The sequence below is a fragment of the Gracilinanus agilis genome, chromosome 5, assembly GCF_016433145.1.
Source record: "Gracilinanus agilis isolate LMUSP501 chromosome 5, AgileGrace, whole genome shotgun sequence".
Taxonomy (NCBI): domain Eukaryota; kingdom Metazoa; phylum Chordata; class Mammalia; order Didelphimorphia; family Didelphidae; genus Gracilinanus; species Gracilinanus agilis.
The window spans coordinates 209283954-209306338 of NC_058134.1; the positions used below are offsets into that span (position 1 = coordinate 209283954).

The window sequence follows — 22385 nt, forward strand, 5'->3', positions numbered from 1 at the left end:
GATTTGAAGAGAAACTAAAGGAGGGGAAGGAGAAGGAGCAGAGCTAGCACTGAAAAAGAAAAGGGATGGGGGCAGCTGGGAGGATCAGTGGATTGAGAGCCAGGCCTAGAAATGAGACATCCTGTGTTCAAATCTGGCCTCAGGGGCTTCCTAGCTATGTGACTCTGAGTAAGTCACTTAACCCCAATAATGTAACCTGTACCACTCTTCTGCCTTGGAACCAATACACAGTAATGATTCTAAGATGGAAAGTAAGGATTAAAAAAAAAAAAAGAAAAAAAGAAAAAGGAAGACCTGAGAACTCAAACTCAAGTCAGAGCATAAGGGAAAAAATAGAGAGGAAGGAGGAAGACTTGGAACAAGGTTAAAACAAAAGAAAGAAAGATGGATATAGCTAATACTGCAAATGCTAATGAAATGAAAAAAGAGCTATTAAGTCATGGAAAGTCATGACAATTCTGAAGCCTAAGCTCTCCCAGAGCAGTTTGCTACAAAGGTTTTGTAGGAGAGGTCCTCCTCAGATTTGCAATGTCCTGAGAAACCAGGGAGTATTGTGGAAGTATTGTGCATTGATCCACAAAGAATGATTTTTTATTTCCAAAGTAGTGAAGTGATGGCTTATTTCTGCTTAATGTGCAGCTGGTCTCTGTCCTAGAAGCAAAGGAAAAGATGCCTGAGCAATACTTCTTTATTCTATCAATTATCAGGGCCAATGAATTTTTTTTTTATTTTAAAGGGGAGAAAAAGTTCACTGTGAAAATACAGATGAAAAAGTATCTTAAGGGACAAAGAGGGGTCTTGACTCACATCAGGATGCTGGTGGGTAAAAGAGGATGCTGTAAGTGAAAGGGAAGAGGAACCACTGAACACCTGGGTTTAAGTAACAGATATGAACATGGGAGGGGGATCTTGAGATGAAAGGTCTGCTGACAAAATAGAATATGGGATCATCAGGTAAGAGATCATCTAATAAGAGTCAGAGGAAGGAGACACAAATAATGGTAGATGGGGACCCAAGAGGCTATTTTTGGACATGATAATCACTCTAGAGAATCTTGTCATTTCCTGGATCTTCTCAAGGCTTGGTAACTACCACCTACTTCCCATGATTATGTGGGGATAAATAATATTGCAAGAAGGAACCTAGAAAGCATTGCTGAAAATTACAAAATAACTCAAGATTTTAAGGGCACGGGTGGTATTTTCATCACTCCTGCTAGTCAAAGGCAAGGGATCCAGAAGAGAAAAGCAAGTTTGGAATCTGACCTGCTAGTTACATAGATGCTATTTGAGAGTAGGATTTGTATTTCTGGATCACAGCTTTCAGGATAAGAATGACTTATTCCTGGCAAGCCATAGAGAAGGAGCGGGGGAAATGGTCTACATATATAGCTACCAAAGCAGATAGCACTGTAGCTCTAACATAGGAAGAAGACTAGTAGAAATTTCAAAGGAGACAAAAACCAAGAAAGGACGCAGAGATAAAAACCTGGGTATTAGTAAGAAAGAGTATAGGTAATGAAAAAGTTTGTAAAGTAGAAAAAGAAATATCCTTTAAAAATATTTATCTTATTGTATCCAGTGAGACAGCTGATTCCATCAATGATGATGACTCTGAGCTGAAAAGATGCTTTTAGGTCACAATAATCTCTAGGTAATGAATCAGAGTACTCCAAAGGGAGATTAACTGTTTTTTTTTTTTAAAGTAGAGTTCTTTAACCAAAAATGAAAAGAAGAAAGAAAATTAGTTAGGAATACAGTTCCTAACAGACTGGGAAGCTCAAATTTGCCTCGTACAGGTTTCACAATAGCATCAGGGCTCTTATGAAATTTATTAATCCCCGATTACTGATGCATGCTCAAAAGTAGCACAGAAAATCAGAATATGCATCTTTGCAAGAAATATCTTTTTGAATCTGTCGATCACCTCCCAGTGACTACTGTGTGTTCTCTATGTGGATACTTGCTTTCTACTAAGAGTTTGAAGCAAGAAAAAAACCCAAATTTTGAGCAAGGAATGGATCTCTTTTTTGTGTCTTTGTTTTTCAAACTGTACGGAGAAAATTGCATAAAACTACTTTTGGTAGGGAACTGCTCAGGGTTATGATTAGACATAGTTTTCCTAACCTTCACTAGATTCTTCCTCCTCCTCCTCTTCCTCCTCCTCCTCTTCTTCTTCTTCTTCCTCCTCCTCTTCTTCATTCCCAGGCTCATGGTTTTTGGTGCCCTCTAGCTCCTCCTCACTCTTCCCTTTTAGAAGAGCATGGATCCGAACAGCTTCCTTCCAAGGTACACCTCCCAGGTCGGAAGGGGGGAGATGGGATTCTTCTTCTTCTTCTTCCTCATCTTCCTCCTCCATCTCAGACTCTGAACTGCTACAGAGAAGCCAAAAGAGAAGAAACAGCCAAAGTGAAGAAACAGCAAGTAACTTGCCAAGGGAAGACCATATATTCAGGGGCTGGAGGGAGGAAGAGGTGTCATTGAGTTTAAAAATAAAATGAGCAGGGAGTAGCAAGGTGGCAAACCTTTACTCTGAGAATTTTGTAGGGAAAGAATAGCCAGAAGGAAGCTGTGAAGGTGGTCAGCTTCCTACCATATTGGATATTAACATATCCATGTAATATAAATTATATACAACATTAATATAATATAAATTATATACTCCATATAATTAAATTATATATAATATCCATAATATACACAAAATGTATAATACCCATGTAATATATATTATATGTAGTATCCATTTTAATAGGAAACTGTAAAGAGAATGAGTGTCAAGTGATAGATACATTATGGAAAAGTTTGAGGGCGGTATGCATGGCAACTATACATCTTTACACTCATGCAAATCGGATTAGAAAAGCAATTGACAGTAGATCATACATCAACACAGTTTAGGATTGCTGGGGATGAAATTTATATGGGGTACACAAAGGGAACAAGTAGGGGCAGGAAAATTTTATTTTTCACAAACTGTTTTTAGATGCAAACTCAGTATCTTAGAAGTCTGGGAAATGGCAGATTTTCCTTTCTCCTCATCATAATCTGGTTTGTGGGATTTTTATTTTTACTTGATCTAATGTCGCGGCTTCCTAATCTCAGAATTATTTTCAACTCCTTACTCTTCCTTCACCCCAAATATGTAAACATACTGTCTCTCATGCCTAACTCTTTTTCTTTTATCAGAATAGATGAGAATGCTGGGTCTGAAGTCAGGAAGACCCCAGTTTGAATTAAACTTCAGACACTTAGTAGGGGTGAGGCTCTGGGCAAGTTACTTGACTTCTGCCTGCCTCAGTTTCCTTAACTGTAAAATTTCCCAGATTTGTTTTGAGGATCAAATAGCCTGACACGTAATAGGTGCTTAATAAACATTTCTTTCCTTTATTCTTCACTGATCACACAAAACTGCTTTTGCCTAGTTACATATTAATAGATATTAATTTGTATATTTTATTGTTTTTATAGATGCTGCTGAAGGGAGCACTTTTGTCTGCTTTATAGCAAAATGCTCCTCACTGGTCTCTCCAATTCGAACCTCATCACTCAAGTCCATCCTATACATGACTATAAAAATACTTTTCCTTTAGTGTAGATATGATCTGAGTACTTTCTTTCTTAACCAACTCTAGTGGTTTTCTGTTTGCCTTCAGAATAAAATAGAAACTCCCATGTTGTTTTTAAGGTCCTGTGTAAGTGGGCCCTCACCTACATTTTTTTCATTTTCAGGCTCATCATCACTGTCTTTCATGGATCCCATTCTGAGATCCAGTCCAAATGGCTTTCTTTCTGTTCCTCATCCATAACCCTTTGCATTGGGTGTCTCCCAAACTCGTTCTGTACTTCCACCTCATAAAGCCCCATCCTTTAAGATGTGATTCAGTCACAATCTTTTGCACAAAGCCTTTCTTGATTGCCCCAATTTCTAGTGGCTTCCCTCCTGAAACTACCTTTTATGGACACATACAACAAAGTATTCCCAAAGTGAGAATGACCAACGACGATAATAAAAGAGGGAATACATTGTGTGATGGGAAAGGAGAAGATTGTCAGAGCCACACAGGGTTCTTCACTGTGGGATAAGCTGGCAAAAGGAAGAAGGAAGAGAGGAAAGGAAGGGAGGAAAATTCACAAAGAGAAACAGGCCACAGAGCCAGTGAAGGCAGAATAATAAAAATAAACTAGGTTCATCTTACTGGAAAAGTACAGAGCTCATGGCCTATGGGAAATAAATGGAAAATAACATTCCAACACCTGGTGTTATAGCCCTGTTGACAAGGTCTGCTCTCAGCCCATATTGCTGTTCAGAACTTGGAAAAATAACAATAAACAGCACTTATCTGACCAAATACATGACACATTCAGGGACAGAAACATGCATCACCATTCTCTACAAGAACACATATGCTGAATCCTCTGAATAAGAGCCACTTGGGGATAGGAAGGGTTTAATGTCTACATATGTATCCCCAGTGCCTGCACGAAGTAGGCACTTAATAAATATGTGATTAGCTGTTCAGTAATATTCCAAAGTGTTTTTTTTTCTTTCACGGGAGTAACAGTGTGGAAGGTAGATTTTCAATAAAACCCAGGCTACGTTCAAACTCTGTGGCGTTTCCTGCCCAGAGAAAGCAAATCCCTTCCATCTCTCCCCCAAATGGTAGGAAACCTTTTCTTTTCTTTTTTCCTTTTTTTCACATCTTCATAAAGTGAAATATGAAGTGACTCTATTTATATTGATAATATTTATATTTATATATACATATACATTTTATACATACATTTATATTTATATATATACAATATATTTATATAATATATTGATATTGATAATTTTTATATTGGGAGAAATATGTGTGTGTGTGTGTGTGTATAAGTTAACTTAAGGATGCTGATCAACAGGGTACCAAGGATGCTGGCTTACTACAATACAGCAGGACAAAGAGTCATACTAAGGGTGCTCCATCCTCTTTACTTATATGAAGGTACCAACTGGAGTCAGTCCACCAGCATCTCGAGGCTCGCTTTACTTTCCCTGCCCTCATCTGTGCTGGACTCTGGGGGCCTGACCTTTGAAGAGCCCACAGGAAGGGTGGAGGAGAAGAAAGGAAGCTGGACCGCTTGGTGGCTCCTCCTCTTGTTACATAGCCTGGAATCCTGTGTCCTGGCAGTCCCGGAAAGCCAGTGAATTCACCAAAGCACAAAAGGGAAAACCAGCTTCTCCATACATTAAGAATTCAGGATTAAAGAAGTAACTTGAAAAAGCCCAGGACGACAGATCATCCAGAACTAGAATCCTATTTTAGGAGAGGTTGGCAGGGTCAGTATTCTGTCATCAGAAAATTACTCTGGGAAGCAATAGAGGAAGAATTGTGTAGTGATGAACTATTTTTTTTTTCAATCAGGAGAAAATTTTTATTCTTCTCTATCAGGTGCATAAAACCACAACCAGAGGCTTAAGGAACAGGCACAAGTTAAACTAGCTATAGAAAGCATTAGATATTCCTCAGGCATAAGACATCACAATATTATGCCCAGAGAGGAAGATAGGGGGAATTTGGGGTTCAAGTTCTGCCTTTTTTTCTTTTTTTTTAATTTCTGTCTCAGTAGTAACTCAGTAGTAAGACAGGCAGTTGGTATTAAGTGACTTGCCCAGTATCTGAGGTCAGATTAAATCCTCTTGACTCCAGGCTTAGTGCCCTTAGCCCTTATGCTACTTAGCTGCTTCTCAAAATCTTATTTTGATAATTTTGACTGATTTTAACATCTAAGGGTTGTGTGATCTTAGGCAAGGAAGTCATTTAATCTTTCTGTTCCCGAGTTAAATCTCTAATCTTCTAAGTTGTGGAGCAGCTGCTGATTTGTATAGGCAGAAGATGTTTCTTCTAGGTTTGGTCAAAACAATGGGAATGCTATAAAAATCACACAAATCTTTCTAAGGAGGTTCTTTCCACTCCTTCCCTCTGGGGTGGATTCCTGAGAGTCCCATTTCAGAAATAGCTACTGATTGACACAAGACATGATAGTCTCATATCTCACTTGGAAATGAATTATGTTGGGTAAGGGTCTTCAATATAAATTTATCTATGTTGGAAGGATTTGATATCATGTGATGGAAATCTCATTCTATAGTCAGCTTGGTCACTGATGCTCTGGGTAACCAATATCTTTTTGTTTAAACTTTACTCCTTGAAAAATAATACCTATTCCAGGCTTTCCTCACGTTACTGTTCTTTAAATAAATTTTTAATAGCTATCCTTTGTCTTTAACATCACGCTTTACTGTTTGTTTATTTTCCAAATGTATCTAACACTTCATGACCCCATTTGGGGTTTTCTTGGTAAATATACTGGAGTGGTTGGCCATTTCTTTCCCCAGCTCATTTTACAGAAGAAGAAACTGAGACAAACAAGTGATTTGCTCGAGGTCACATATCTAGTAAGTGTCTGAGGCTAGATTTCAACTCATGAAGATAAAGGTTTCCTAATTCTAGACCTAGCATTCTATCCACTGCACCACCTACCTAGCTGCTCTAACATCACCTTTACCTAAATAGATTAAAATAAATAAATAAATAAAATAAAATAAAATAAAATAAAATAAAAAAAATAAATAGATTCCTTAGCCTCTTTCCTTCCAAGGGAACCATTCTGAAAAAAAGCAATTCAGTAAAAGTAAACAATACACTCACTCACTGACAGTACACGCACTGTTCCACACTGCACACATTTCCGGTGTCCCTCCCTGCTTCACCCCCATATCCCCAAGAACGAGAGCTGGGAGCTTTCCCCCACCCCCTCTCGGTAATGTTTGATCAACAGAATTACATCACATTAGGTTTTGATTGTTTTTTTTCATGCTTTCAATTTCTATGTTACTATCACTGTGTATACTATATACCATATAATTAAAAAATTATTACACATTAATTCATAAATCTTTTTATGCTTCTCAATATCATCATATTCTTACAGCACAATAATATTCCATTAGATTCATGTACTCCAATTTGTCTAGATATTCCCCAATGGATGGAGATATACTTTGCTTCCATTTCTTTTCTACAAGAAGTGCTGCTACAAATATTATGATATTCTGGGGACCTTTCTTTTGGGGCTGAAGACTAGCAGAGGAGGCTCTGGGTCCAAGGATATAGACACTTTTCTTATTATAATTCCAAAATTGCTTTCCAGCATGGTCAAAACAATTTAGCAACAGTGAGCCAATGTACCTGCATTTTCCCTAACATTAATTATATCTTTTGTCATCTTTGCTTATTTACTGGGTATGATTTGATTTGTTTTGTTTTTTGATTTGATGTGATGTGATTTGAGTTGTTTTTGATCTAAATTATTTTTATTAGTAGTAATCAAGAGACTTTTTTCTATGGTTGTTTATAGTTTGCATTAATCTGGTCACAGTTTTTGACCACTTGTCCACTAAGGAATGGCTCTTGGTCTCTTTGTGATAGTTCCTAGATAGTAGATCCTTATATATAGTGGTAAGACTTTTTCCCTGCCTAAAGGACAGATTCTCTTATTCTAGACACACTAATTTTGTTTTTGCAAAAGCTTTTAAATTTCAATTTCATGTAAATAGACTTGTTATCTTTTTGTGATTGCCTCTATTACTTGTTTGGTTAAGAATTATTTTAGACATAATTATGAAAGATTCTCTTAAGGGTATGACTCTTAATACTCATATTAAATAACTGTTTTGAGTTTATTTGTGCCATATAGCTTCATATGTTGATCTAAATCTAATTTCTTCTAAAATGCTGGGTTTCCCCAGCAGTTTCCATCAAATGGGGAGTTCTTTCCCATGAATCTGTGGTTCTGAATTTAATTAGTACTCTTGGGTATTGGCTTCTGTTGTTTGATTTCTCCCTTCCTAGGCTGTTTTCACTGACCTACTTTTCTATTTTTTAAGACAGTACTAAATAGTCTTCATGATTACTACTATATATTATGTTTCGACTTCTATAAGTATTATTTCCCTTTCATTCCTTCTACTACTTCCCCATTATTCCCCTTAAGATTCTAGACCCCTTTGTTTCTCCAATTAAATTCTGTAATGATTTTGCCAAATTTATAAAGTAGTTCCTTGGTCATTTTACAGGGTTATTCTTCAGAGATGAAGTCACACTTCAGCAGGGCACTTTAAAAGCTGCCATTAGTATGAACACATACTTCATAGGGGAAGCTTTGTGAAGTTCAATGTAAGAAGCAGGGACCTTCCTTACTTCTGCTAATTTGGTTTCTTCCAATGATAACAGATGTCATTACAAGTGCATGTTCAAGGAATGCAGATACAGTGTCATGGGGAACTGAGGAATAGAGTCTTCCATGGTCTTGTCCTACTCCATGGATAACAGACTTGAAGGAAGGAATCATGAAAGGTGAGGAACTCCTAATCTTCTGGTTTAGACTTGGTTAAACCCTAAATAAGGTGCTAGGGTGAATTGAACTATCTATCCCACAGGGAAAAGGGATTTTAAAAAGTGGACTTTGCAAATAATTCACACAGTTCTTTAGTATTATTCTCAGTGACCAGGGAAATGCTAGGTACCAAGAATGTATTAAATAGTTGCCAAGTTTTTGAATTAAATGGTGGCCAAGTCAGTGGCTTAGATCTTTCAGAAAATACAAAGAGATAGAGGAAAAAGGCACAGGGCACGGGAATGACCAATAGTTTTGAAGTGAGAAAGCCTGAGTTTAAAGATCAACTTTTCTGCTTCCTCATTATGTGACGACAGGCATAATTCATCCCACACACTGTGCCTTGATTACTCAGCTTTAAAAATGGGGATAATATTTACACAACCTCTTTCAGAGGCTTCTTTTGAGAATTAAATGAGATATAGTATGTGGAAGATGCTCTGTGTGTGTGTGTGTGTGTGTGTGTGTGTGTGTATAATATGTTATTCATTATTCTCTTTTTTTCCCCTTTAGAGTATGAGCTAAGTCATTTGGAAACCCAAAGGATGATACTTTTTGAAATAGGATGAACAGGAATATAAAGAGTGGAAGGCACTCTTTATAGTACATAATAACCTGCTTGCCACGTCCTCTTCGGTCCCTTTGTCTAAGACGCTGCTCAAATTGTGTTCTGCTAGGGTTTCTTCAGGAACCTCTTCGAGCTCTTCTGCCTGTTTCATGGACAGTCTGTAATTCTCAAGCTCGATCCTTTCTGGGGTCCCCTTCAGTCTCTTGGCAAGGCTGGGCTCCTCCAAGCCATTTACACTTGAACCTGCAACACAAATCAGGAAACAAGGGACTGAGATTTGAATTCAAATGGTTTCCTTCAAGCTCCAGATAAAATCTAACTTTCTATAAGACGCCTTTTCTGATATCTCTTAAAGTGAATGGCTTCCCCATAATGATGATGCCCCATTTATCCTGTTTATACATAGTTGTTTGCATTCTTTCTCCACTATTAGACTGATCTCCTGCAGAGCAAGGACTGTCTTTTGCCTTTCAGGGATACACACCCACGCATAGACACTTTGTATACACAATAGATGCCTAATAATTGCTTACTGGCGGATAAACTAGGGAGTAGAAATGTGCTCTTTAGTCTATTCCACTGACCCTTTGAATATGCTCGGTTGTTACCTGGTACAGGCAGAAACACAATGAATACCATCTGCAGATCACTGTATAAAGCAAACTCCCTATGCCTGCTTGGAAGAGAGACCCTCAATCTTTTTTTCTTTCTGGTTATTAACCCTTATGAGTTACAGTGGAAAACTGATTCAATGCCACACCTGCCTACTAAGTCGGGAGTGAGGTTTAATTTACAATAGACTTACTTCATCTTTCCTCAAGATGGAAGAAAAGGCTCAGCTACCTTTAATTGGCAATGAGCTTACCCTACTTTTCCAATATAAATAGAAGCAGCAAAAAAAAAAAAAAAAAAAAAAAAAGAAATGAATTATCCAATTAGATTTATTCCCTGCCCCCTTACCCTTATTTGTTCACCTATTTGCAGAGATCTCATTATATTTCTTTAAGCACTTGACTTCCTTGGTGGATATGAAGGAAGAATCTCAAAAGGGATCTGAGAAAAGACTCTACAATCTTGCACTTCTGATCCATGGCCAGGGGTATGTCTAAAGTCCAAGGGCAGTCTGATTGTTAAGCCCAATCTTAAAAGTTTACAAAAAGTTTTATTTACTTGGCATTGTTGCGCCCTTACAACTAAGCAAGCTCCATTTATTTATTTATTTATTTATTTATTTATTTATTTATTTATTTATTTATTTACTTACTTATTTATTTGTTTGTTTGTTTGTTTGTTTGTTTGTTTGTTCATCCATCCATCTATCTATTTATTTGTTTATTCACTAATCTACTAATTTGTTCATTCATTTATTTATTTGTTCATTCATTCATCCACCCATCTATTCATTTATTTATTTGTTTATCCCTTTGATTTAATTAATTCATTTATTTATTTAATTTAGAAGATTTCCTCATGGTTACATGATTCATGTTCTTTCTGGCCTTTCCTTCCTCCCCACTCCCATAGCCAACGAGAAATTCCACTGTATTTTACGTGTAAGACCTATTTCCATATTATTATTATTTGCATTAGGGTGATCATTTAGAGTCCCCAATCATATCCCCATCAAACGATGTGATCAAGGAGGTGTTTTTTTTCTGTGTTTCTACTCTCATAGTTGAGTAACTTCTATTTAAATAAATGGACTATACATGCCGTTACTGTAATCATGCATTAAATAGCTGTTCTACTCTAATCTCTGCTCTTTGATAAGAAAAATGGGTCTCTGCTCAGTTCCTTTAGATCACAATTTAAGTATCAGCTTCCCACATCCCGCTCTGTGATGCAGAAACCATTAAATCTAGTCACTGATTCTGCTTTTATGGTGTTCTCTGCTAAAGTTACCTCAATGTTCTTTTAAGAAACTGACCATACTACTCAATGTGAAATTCAGGTATGGTGTTGTGGGTCAAAACTGAGGTGTTTTTTTTCCCCCCTCAGAGAATTACAATCATCACAAAAATCAACATTTGGCCTAGGTTAAAGAAAATCAGGCATAAAATAAATTGATTACATGCTTTTATCTTTTTTCTTTCTCCATTCCATTAAGAGTTTCTTAGAAAGCTTTTGAAAATCACCTGACAAACTCTTTGCAAGGGTTCATCAGGCGACATATGTAAATGGGTCACATATTTCATGGACTGAGGATTATTTTTGTAGTCTCTCATTTCTTGAGCTTATCTCCAAGGTTGGAATAAATAATATATTGGAGCTAGATGTTTAGCTGCTTAAAAGCCTCTTGGGTACATTTGAATTACCAAGGAAATTGGCAAGAGAAGTCCACAAATGAGGTCTCTCAACTCTGCAGAAGATGATTTACTGATCTATATTGGCAAGGAAAATCTGTCTGAGCATAAGAAGGAATAGAGATATGTGTCGTTGTGTGTGTGCATCTCCTGCTGTGTTTCTCTCTCAAATATCCTTATTTTTGAGTATGTACACCCATGCTAGAGTTATTTTTGTAATCACTGTTTTATTTTCAGTCCTGAGCTCATAGCACCAAGGGGACTAATCTAAAAATGATGATATTTAGTAGGACACAGAATAAGGGGATGTTAATACAACAGTAAAAAGGAGGAGGCACATCAACAGAAAGCATGTTCCCCCCCAAGTTATCCTAAAATGCTTTTGACCCTTTACTAGGCCAGGTTTTTCATTATGTTCTTTTTTCAACATTTACCAACTGTGTAGTTGTGGTGCTACAGGGAAAGATTCGGTACAAATCAACAGAATTAAAGGTTACAAAATTAAGAATAATTCATCTTGTCTCCCTTTTCCATGTTCCAATTTATATTCCTTTCCCCTCTCCAGACTCAATAACAAAGAAAGCTGTTGTCCAAGACATTTGATTATTTCCTTCTTTGTTCATATTTTGGCAACTAGCCTTACAGACAAGATTAAAGGGGAACAGAGGGAGAAGAAGAATGTTAGAGAGAGAAAGTTGAGTCACTTCACTACAAACTTTTCTTGAATTTGATGAACGAGGTGAAAAAAAAATGCATCTATTTTGGACAAGGCAAATAAAGCAACGAGAACAAGTCCTTCCTGCTGGTAGAAATGAACAACTAACTTACTTACAAAAAGCAGTAATCCTTCAACCACGTAATTTTCTAGGTTTTCCTACAGTCACCCCTGTTTATATAATAAAAGGAAGGAAAGAAAGAAAGATGGGGAAAGGGAGGAAGAGAAAGAGTAAATTATGTGTCGTTGTCATTGAGGCACAGCTGTCAGAGAGAATCACATCATATGTGATGTGAGTAGGGGCTGAACAAATTTAACTTGAGGAAACAAAGTGGTGGTTAGAAAAAAGGAGAATAGTTCAGAAAGATCTGCTGCTGCATACCAGTGAATCATGGGACAGCAGAGGGAATGAAAGAATGCTGTTCTATAAAAGGTAGAGCCAGGTCATGACGGTCCTTCAACAACCAATCAGATTTCCCTTTTTATTTTCTGGAACAATCCAAAGATTTTTCCCACAATAAGGCTGGAGGTAAAAATTCTGTCAGTCTGAGTTTCAATGACATTCTTCCTTCTTTCCGGTATTATTTCTCTAGTGTTTACAAGCACCACTGACTAATATATCATCAAGCAAGGAAAATTGGCGATGGTGAAATACCATCCTGCTTAAGGGAGAAGAAATGTTGATTTAATTAGGGTTTGGCTTCAAGAACCAAAAAAGAAACCAGAGATGCTCCAAGCTGTTGGGTTCATTCATACATTACTTCCCTAAGGGGATATGGTTACAATCCATAGTTCAGAAGCATTAAGAACTGTCTCACTGTATTTAAAAAATAATCAGGACAGCTGAACATAGATTGTCCTACTTCAGGAGCACAAGCTCAGGGTCATGGAATCCAGAACTGGAAAGGACAGTAGTTTAACTTATAGCTGACCAAGAATCCTCCCTGTGAGATACATCCTAAGGTTTGTTCAGCCCTTTCCCTAAGACTCCAGTGAGGGAAACCAATTACTTCTAAAGTCAGCTTATTCCATTTTAGGGCTGAACTAATTGTTCTCTCTCTCTCCTCTGTCTCTCTTCTTGGTCTAGCTCCCTTCCCCCTTGTATAATATCATCTACCAGGATCTGGAGGGGGTGATACATTTAAATAGAATGAATCTCAAAAGAAGAGAGGTTGCTGAGTGATAGCAGCAGAAGAAGAGTCTGGAAATGGTCATGGAGATCCAGAAGTATTCTGATCCCTGCTATATGGCTAGAATATTGGGGATGGGGTGGGTGCTAGAAGGGAGGGGTTCTAAAAAGATGAAACCAGGGTGGGGTAGTTAAGTGGATCAGTGGATGGAAAGCCAGGCCCAGAGATTGGAGGTTCAAATCTGGCCTGAGATACTTCTTAGCTATGTGACCCTGGGCAAGTCACTTATCCCCCTTTGCTTAGCTCTGACCATTCTTCTGCCTTGGAATCAATACATAGTATTGATTCTAAGACAGAATGTAAGGATTAAAAATAATAATAATAAAAATAAAAAGATGAAACTAGTCTTAGAAAAGACCGAGACCACTGATGACACATAAAGTCCATTTTAAAAATGAGTTTTGTTAGCAAGTACCAAGAATCTATCAGCACCAAAAATAGTCTGACAAGTCACCATTCCATAATCTCAAAATACAGCTAAGAATAAAAATAAAATTAGAATCTTTATTATTTACAAGCCTAAATGGATGTCATAATGGTAATTGAGACATAAACAAATGATACAATTAAGTCAGAAACGTAATTTTATACATAGATGCCTACCACTGGGGGTCACCCTCTAGCTGATGTTAGAAAAGTCAGCCAAGGGAGAAATTGGGGAGCAAAGGTGCCAAGAACGAGAAAGAATTGGAGGATAGTTATTCTTTCAGAGAGCCAAAGTAAAACTGTCTAGGTCAGAACAGTTGGTCAGTACCCATCTGTTCCAGTTATCTCCCAAGGGGTAGGATAATATTTATATGGAGACCTCGTGTCTGAAAGCAGGAGAAAAGGATTGCTCTATTTTTGAAACTGATTCTTGGATAAGTCATGGCACTGTGAGGATAACTGTTTGCTTTGGTTGCCATGACCAAAGAATTTATCACCTAGTGGGCAGTCTGCTAGTGATGAGCTTCTCCACACTTGGGCTGGTTTTCAGAAAGCAGATGCATTACCCATCCTGACTCAAGACACTTTCTAGAATAGCTTGTTGAACCACTGGCTACCTCTACAGAACCTCGAAGCATCAAAGTAGAGCTAGTATCAAGTAAAAACAAAAAGGAAGCATCCAACAGGACACAGACCTCATTCTAAACAGGAAAAATGTCCTGAGACCTGATTTAATGCCTCTGTTTTGGAAAAGTTACAGCCCACACCATCCTAACAGTAATGCTTATTTATTCATTTTCTCTAAAAGGACAACCTGCTTTTAGCTAATAGAAGCTTTTGGAATCCTTTCTTTATCCCAGTTTGACTCTTATTAAGACATCTGAGAGCCAGAGAGAACATTAAGCAATGATGCCCTTTATCTGGCTGCTCTGTGTACACATTCTTTCTCTTCTCTCTTTTCTTTCTACAGCGGGAGCCACGGATGCCCTGAAACATGATGCTGAGCGGGGTCAGAAGCTGAGAGGACTTACGTGACACCATCTAGCCACACGTCTGGGCCACGGGGTAAGTCCCTTTGGGTTTTGTTGCATGCTCATCTTAGGGCAGTTTCTCCATTCCTTTTCTATCTAAGTCAGGGCGAGAATGACTTGAGCTTGATTTAGTGTGACATGTTGGCAAGCTGATATGGAGCATGACTCAGAGATGTCAATAATTTTTACCTAACACTCCACACTTGCAGAGACAGGTGTGATTGCAGGAGTGCAGGGTCTTCCTACTGGCCAGAAGAAAGGAATGGTGCAATGGACCATCTGGGAGCTATCGCCTAACAGGACTAGGATTCCATAATTATAAGAGATGATTCTATTTTGGGGGTGGGGCAAGGGAGGATTTAAGACCTGTGGTTTTTCGGGTTCTGAGAGTTCCCTGGGTATAAAATCCTTCTTCTGATATGGATGGATAACTCATTTGTAGCTTAGTGTCTTGGAGAGATATGTGGATTAATGAGAAGGGACTTGTCCAAGGTCATATAGCCAATACTTATAATTTTAATTTTATTTATTTAAAAAGTCTTACCTTCTGCTTAGTATTTTAGTATATTTATATAATATACTTATATTTAAATATAAAAACATTTAAATATATGAATATATATTTAGTATGTATGTATTTTTAGTATATTTTTCTCTTTTCCTCCATTCCTCCCTGTCTCTGTCTCTCACATTCTAAGACAATTCTAAGACAGAAGAAGGCTAGGCAATCAGGCTAAAGTGATTTGCCCAAGATCACAAAGCTAGGAAAATGTCTGAGGCCAGATATGAATGGGGGTCCTCCCAAATCCAGACCCAGCTCTCTATCCATTGTATATTCATATATTTTATTTTATTTAAAAAAATAAAGCGGTACCTTCTGTCTTAAAATGGATACAAGGCAGAAGAGTGGTAAGATCTAGGCGACTGGGGTGAAATGACTTCCCCAGTGTCACAGAGCTAGAACCCAGGTCCCTCCTGACTCCAGGTCTGGCACTTTCCACTGGGCTACTTAGAGGTCCCCCATGTGTATTTCTTTAGCAGAAACAAGCTAATGTTCCTTTAGAATCTGCTTCTTCCTCTCCTTACCACAAAGCCCATCTGCCCAATCCTTTCCCTAAGTAAAGTAGCAACCTTAAAGCCCAAGACATTAGAAGACAAAACCTGTCAGACAGAACAAGCCGTTAGACCAAACTCTTTAAATTTAAGTTTAAATTTTTAAATTTTAAGTTTAAATTCTAATCACACATTTGGGAAGGGAAAGACCCTTTCCCCTTCTGGACCCTGTGCACTACCATCCTTAGAAATACTATTCAGGGTACTCCAGGATTTCCCTCCCTTCTCCGTCCTCTTAGACTCCCACATCTCCCCCCACTTTTTTTTTTTTTGGTAGTTTAGCCCAGGTTATAGCTTTCCCTTAATTAATCTGCCTGAGTTCAGCCACCATATTGTACATTCTTACTATTCTTCATGTATTCTCCTTTCCTCCTAATCTTTAAAGATTTTTCTGGTGGAAAAAAAACCCATGATTTGGGTAATTGATAAAAATGAAAATAACAGAAGTAATAATGGACATTTATCCAGCTTTTTAAGCTTGGTGGAGTTATTCACAAAGGCTATCTTTTGCTTCTTACAACTCTGCGTGTGTTTTAGGTACTTTCACCCCCATTTTACAAAAGTAGAAATTGAGATGAAATGAGGATAAGCAGTCAGTCCACTGTCTGTACTCTTGAGGCCCCTCAGCCTGGTCAGTAACTGACACCTACAATTGGTTTCCAAGTCTGAAGAGAGTCACTAGAAATTATTATCTTCTTCTAATGGACCCATCGTTTGCTATTTGACTCTGAGATAACCTGTGTTTCAGTGACCAAATATGCTAACAGTGTGGCTGTGAATGGGGGGATAATCATCTATTTTTAGGCAGAGAAAAAATAGCTCCCAATTTAGAACTTTGGGAGAAAAGATTTACCAAAAGCTGGCTATAAAGTCCTTTAGTTTACATGGGATCTTCTTTTGCTTATTGTAAAGATACCATAATCACAAACATTTGCTTTGCGCCCCCTCCTCTGCTTATTTAACATGGTGGATGGAGCAAGTCCTGCCTCACATTTTTATGCCTTTTACAGAGACTTTCTTAATCCAGGAGTGCAGTGACCACCCTGCCTTTAGGGAGGGCTCATCTTGTTTAGGAAACCAGAAAAACAAACTTTTGCAATGTTGCTGGGGTAAAGGGATCCTCACCCCTTTGACATCTGATGCTATAATAAGTTTTCTCGGTGGTAACCCATTAATGGACAAGATGAATTAATTGGGGGGGGGGGGGGACAATCACACAACATGAAGACCAAAGACCAAATTCTTCCCCTAGAAAGAAATGATGGAACCAGTAATTTTCGACTAACAAATAGGAATGTTATCAATTCTTTATTCATCACTGGGTACAAATGAAGTGATATTGGGCTAAAGGGTTAATTTGGTCATTTTATAATTTACATCTTTTTATATTATAATTGCTTTATCTTATTTTTACTATTTTCTTTTTTTACTATTTTCACTATATTTTTTACTAATTTTACTATTATCTTGTAATATAGAATATATTATTTTAATTGCTATAATCTTTACCCAAGAGAAAAGTTTGGCAAAATTTCTGAGTTAAACATTTGATAAAAGATGGCAAGGACGGGCAGCTATGTGTCTTAGATGAATAGAGAGCTGTTCTTGGAGACTGTAGATCCTGAGTTCAAAGCTGACCTAGCTTTGTGACCCTGGGTATATTACTTAATTCCAATTGCCTAGTCTTACTACACGTCTGCCAGGGAACCAATACTTGGTATTAATTTTCAGATGGAAGGTAAGGGTTTAAAAAAAAAAGATGTCAAGAAAAGAACATCCAAGCACCAAATGGAATAGTATGCCAGGAAATTTATAGCATTCAGGCTTAAAGGTGGGTTTCTCAAAATTCTTGTACCCTAAAAATCTGTCTTCCTTCCCTGTACCCAGTTTTCATCTTTTTTGGTTTAACAATAAAAAACCAATATTAAATAGAATGACAAGGAGACAACATATAAAATTTAGGAGATTCCCAAATCAATATGTAAGGGGAAATGTATCTCTAAATGCTTACATCAATAAAATAAGAGAAGATCAATGAATTAGGCATACAACTAAAAAAAATGCTTTTAAAAGTACCTAGAAAAAGAACAAATTTAAAATTGTCCATTAAACACAAAATATAAATATTTAAAATCAAAGGAGAGATGAATAAAATTGAAAGAAAACCATTGAATTAATAAGTAAGACTAGGAGCTGGTTTTATGAAAAAATAAAATAGATGTTATTATTTTTTAAACAAGTTTAAAAATCTTATCTATTTTATTGTTTTTTTTTTCAGTTTTCATTTTAGCTGGAGGCATGACCTAGCATTGGACCTCCAGTTTCCATCTAAGCATGCTCCCTGACTTGCATGGACTACAGCATCACCTTCCAATGGGTGTCCTCATCTCCTGTTTCTCCCTACTTCAATCCATTCTTCCCACAGTTGCCAAAGTGATATTTCTAAAAATTACAGGTCTGATTAGGTCACTTCTCTACTCAAATTCCAATGGCTCATCATTACTGCTTAGCACAGTGCCTGGCACTCTGTAAGTATGAAATAAATATTTGTTATAATTGCTGTTAATATTATTATCATAGGATCCAATCCTGGGTTTGGTATTCAAAGCCCTTTGTATCAACAGTTCCTAGATTTAGTAAATGTCTGTTTGTTCGATTCTTTTTAAGATTTATTTTTAAAATTGTTCCTCCCCCCCTTTTTTTCCAGAGCAAAAAGTATGACGATATAGTTCAATGTTATGCTAAAAGCAAACTAAAACTTCAAATGAATTAGGAACTTCCTATTCAGGGAGCCCAGAGGGAACACAGTGACTTATTTTAGCCTACCCAGGGGGACCCAATCCAGCATTAACAACCTCATCTGTTTGATGAGAAAAGAACAAAGTAATAAAATAGCCTCCAACCATATAAATGAAGGATGATGGAGGTAATTTAAAATACCTCCTGGTGCCGCCCACAACAAAAGGCAGAAATAGGTGCAAACCTATAATTAAGTAAGAAGTCAGGGATATGGAGGGAAGAAACAAAAAGGTTGGATTTTGTTAAGAAAATAGAAATGACTGTGCTAAATGGGAGTCAAAATGATTTTTGTTTGTTTCTTCCAATTATATAAAATTTTCATATCAAACATTTCAGTAAACATATCATTTCCCCAGAAGCACCAATTGCCTCACTGCTAAAAACTACACTTTGGGGGTAAATAGGTGGCACAGAGAATAGAGCCACTAGGCCTGCAGTGTGGAGGACTCGGATTCAAATTTTCCTAGTTGTGTGACCTTGTTCAAGTCAATAAACACTTGTTGTCCAACCCTTACCACTCTTCTGTCTCAGAATTCCTACCTAAGGGAGAAGAGTTAAAAAAGTAAAAAAAACAAAACAAAACAAAATAAAATAAAATAAAAAAACAAAACAACCACTCCATGTGGGTGTTAATTATTATAAAACTTCTGACTGCCTTATTTATTTATTTGGCAGCAAAGATCACTCAATGGAAGCCAAAATCTTGACCAGTAATTCCCAAAGTGGGCACCACCGCCCCCTGGTGGGTGCTGCAGCAAAAATTAAAAAAAAATTTAATTTCCAGTGGTGCTAAGTAATATTTTTTCTGGAAAGGGGAAAAAAGGGAAAAAAAAAGTTTGGGAACCACTGATTTTTTGACTGTGCCACAGCAAAAGTCTCTTTGCATTTCATTTAACTCCATCTCTTAGGATGGAGTGCCATCATCCATTCCTCGTCTTCCCTTACCCAAGAATTCCATCCATCGATGCACTTCACTGCTTCTATCTCAGCCCTCTTTTCTCTACTCAAAGCTGCGACCTCAGCTCAAGCCCCCCCTTTGCCTCTGGAAAGGGTGACAGCACCAGCCTCCTCCCTTGCCTTGAGCCTCTCCCCCTCCAGTCCCTCCTTCACCCAGCAGATGAACAGACCATCCTAAAGCATAGATCTAGGCACGCCACCGTCGTGTGTTAATACATTCTAAAAGCTGTCATTGCCTCGAAGAACAAATACAATCCCTTCTGGTGGTTACAAGATGGCACTAGCCTAACATTGCAAAAATGACTCTCCTCAATGAACTCTATGATCTAGGCTCGATGGCCTCCTCCTGACTGTTGGCATACAATGGTCTATCTCCTGGCTCTCTTGCTAATATATATAATAATACAGAATACAATAATAAATAATATAGAATATATAATTAAATATTAGATAATAGCATAATATACAATAAATAAAATAATAACAGATAAATAATCAACATAAATATGATATAATATATAATATAAAATAAATGATATATAATGAAATATATGATATAATAATCATATAATAGAAAATAATAAATAGAAAAATAAATCATAGAAGATAAAAAATCATATTATAAAGTAAACATTATAATGTAAAATAATAAATATATTTTATAATCATTTAATATATCATTTATTTTATAATGATATAAATATACTAGTTATAATATAAAACAATAGATAATATAAGAGAAATATTCTATAATTCTATATTATATATTTATTTTATTACATAATAAATAGTATATTATCCATTATTTTATTTATGTATTTATTTGTATTTCGTGATATATTATGTTGTATATAATATAAAATTGACTATAATTATATTAAAATAGAACATAAAATATAAATGCTGTATCAATTATAATATAAAATAATGAATAATAAAATATATAGATATGATATGAAATAATATAATAGCTAACATTATTTATATATTGCTTACTATGTGCCAAGTACTTTTACAAATATCTCATTTCACCCGGATTTCACCTTAGAAAGTAGGTCCTCTGCCAGATTTGAATCCAGGACCTTGTCTCTAGCCATGGCCCTCAATCCAATGAGCTACCCATCTTGCCCCACATCCATGTGATATTAAAGGATAGGCAGGTAACCTCATGCCTCTTAGTAGAGCCCACATCACCAGACTGAGATGCTTCTATCCAGTCCTATTTAAAAATCCCACCTGTCTTCCCTGAGATGAAGAGTTTAACACGAAAGGTAAAGGAAACCTCATTTAGGGCCATTTACATGTTTAGTCATTACAGCTCTGAAGACTACAAGGTGTCCTGGCCTTCGACGACACATTTATTCCATTCCCAAAGCCTGGGGAAACGAGCAATCTCAAAGGTGTAGTCATTTGTAGTCATTTCCAAACAGCTGGCTTGTCACCCAGGTAAATTTCCGTCACCCTATTTCTGCTTTCTGCAAGCCAGAAACAGCCGAGTCCTTCATGACTTCTCTTCCTGTTTTCACAAAACATGCTGAAACAGGCCCATTTCCTATAGAACCAGTTTGGAGGACAATTCCACGAAGGGAGAGAGAGTGCTCGATGGGCCAATGGAAACTAGCTGCAGACAGTCCTTTCCCTTTAGTTTTTTTTCTGGGGGCAGTTATTTGTTTGTTTATTCATTCATTTAGCTTTTTCATTCATTCATTCATTCATTCATTCATTCATTCATTCATTCATTCATTCATTCATTCATTCATTCATTCATCTGTCTGTCTATCTATCTATCTATCTATCTATCTATCTATCTATCTATCTATCTATCTATCTATCTATCTATCCATCTATCTATCTGTCTGTCTATCTATCCATTCATTTATCCATCCATCCATCCATCTATCTATCTATCTATCTATCTATCTATCTATCTATCTATCTATCCATCTATCTATCTGTCTGTCTATCTATCCATTCATTTATCCATCCATCCATCTATCTATCTATCTATCTATCTATCTATCTATCTATCTATCTATCTATCTATCTGACTTTTTTTTTCTTTAATAATTTTTTTATAGATGTGAAGCTCCTACCACCTCTATGCCTTTCATGGGATTTTCCCTTACTTTTACTACCCTATTTTGAGAGCTTTCCATGGTGACATGGCCATCTCAGATTCTGAAATACTGTCAGGGTTTATTTTCTTCTTTGCCTCAGTTTCCTTCAAAATTCACTCAAATACCACCTTCTTTATGAAGCCTGATCCTTGATTTCTCCTCCATGCCAGCAGCTAGCATCCTCCCTTCCAAAAAGACCTATACATACTTATATACACAGGCCAGGGATGATTATTTCTTCTAATTATTTCTTCTAGTTATTCTTAGCTTAAGACCCATGAATTTGGTTTAAAAATGTTTTACCATTATGATTTGACAACATTTTAATACAATTGAGGGGGCAGCTGGGTAGCTCAGTGGAAGGGAGGTCCCAGGTTCAAATCTGTATGACCCTGGGCAAGTCACTGAACCCCCATTGTCTAGCCCTGACCACTCTTCTGCCTTGGAACCTATACCCAGTATTGATTCTAAGATAAAAGGTAAGGGCTTAAAAAATTTTTTAACACAATTGGCTTCCTTTATAATCCTATGTATTTTATTTTGTGAAATTAGAAATCATTGTGAGCAGGGCCCACAGGTTTCATCAGGCTGCCAAAGGCTTCCATGTCCCCCCCTCCAAAAAAAATTAAGAAAAAATTAAGAATCTTCCTTTGAGTGCTTTCGTCTACCTCTCTCAATTTCCCTTCCAAACCCTCCTCTCCTCCCAATAGAAATCTACTTAAGT

The 22385-nt window shown here is 37.0% G+C and overlaps 1 protein-coding gene across 2 annotated transcripts in view; it reads right to left on the bottom strand.

Moving 5' to 3' along the window:
* The window catches only part of MICAL3 (microtubule associated monooxygenase, calponin and LIM domain containing 3), a 146307-nt gene that overhangs the window by 52333 nt on the left and 71589 nt on the right, over nt 1-22385 (bottom strand). For both annotated transcript variants that reach the window (XM_044679348.1, XM_044679347.1), the window contains exons 19-20: nt 9058-9253; nt 2128-2375 (exon numbers count right to left, since the gene is read on the bottom strand). In XM_044679348.1, coding sequence (XP_044535283.1) covers nt 2128-2375; nt 9058-9253 — 444 coding nt within the window. The remainder of the gene's footprint in view (nt 1-2127; nt 2376-9057; nt 9254-22385) is intronic.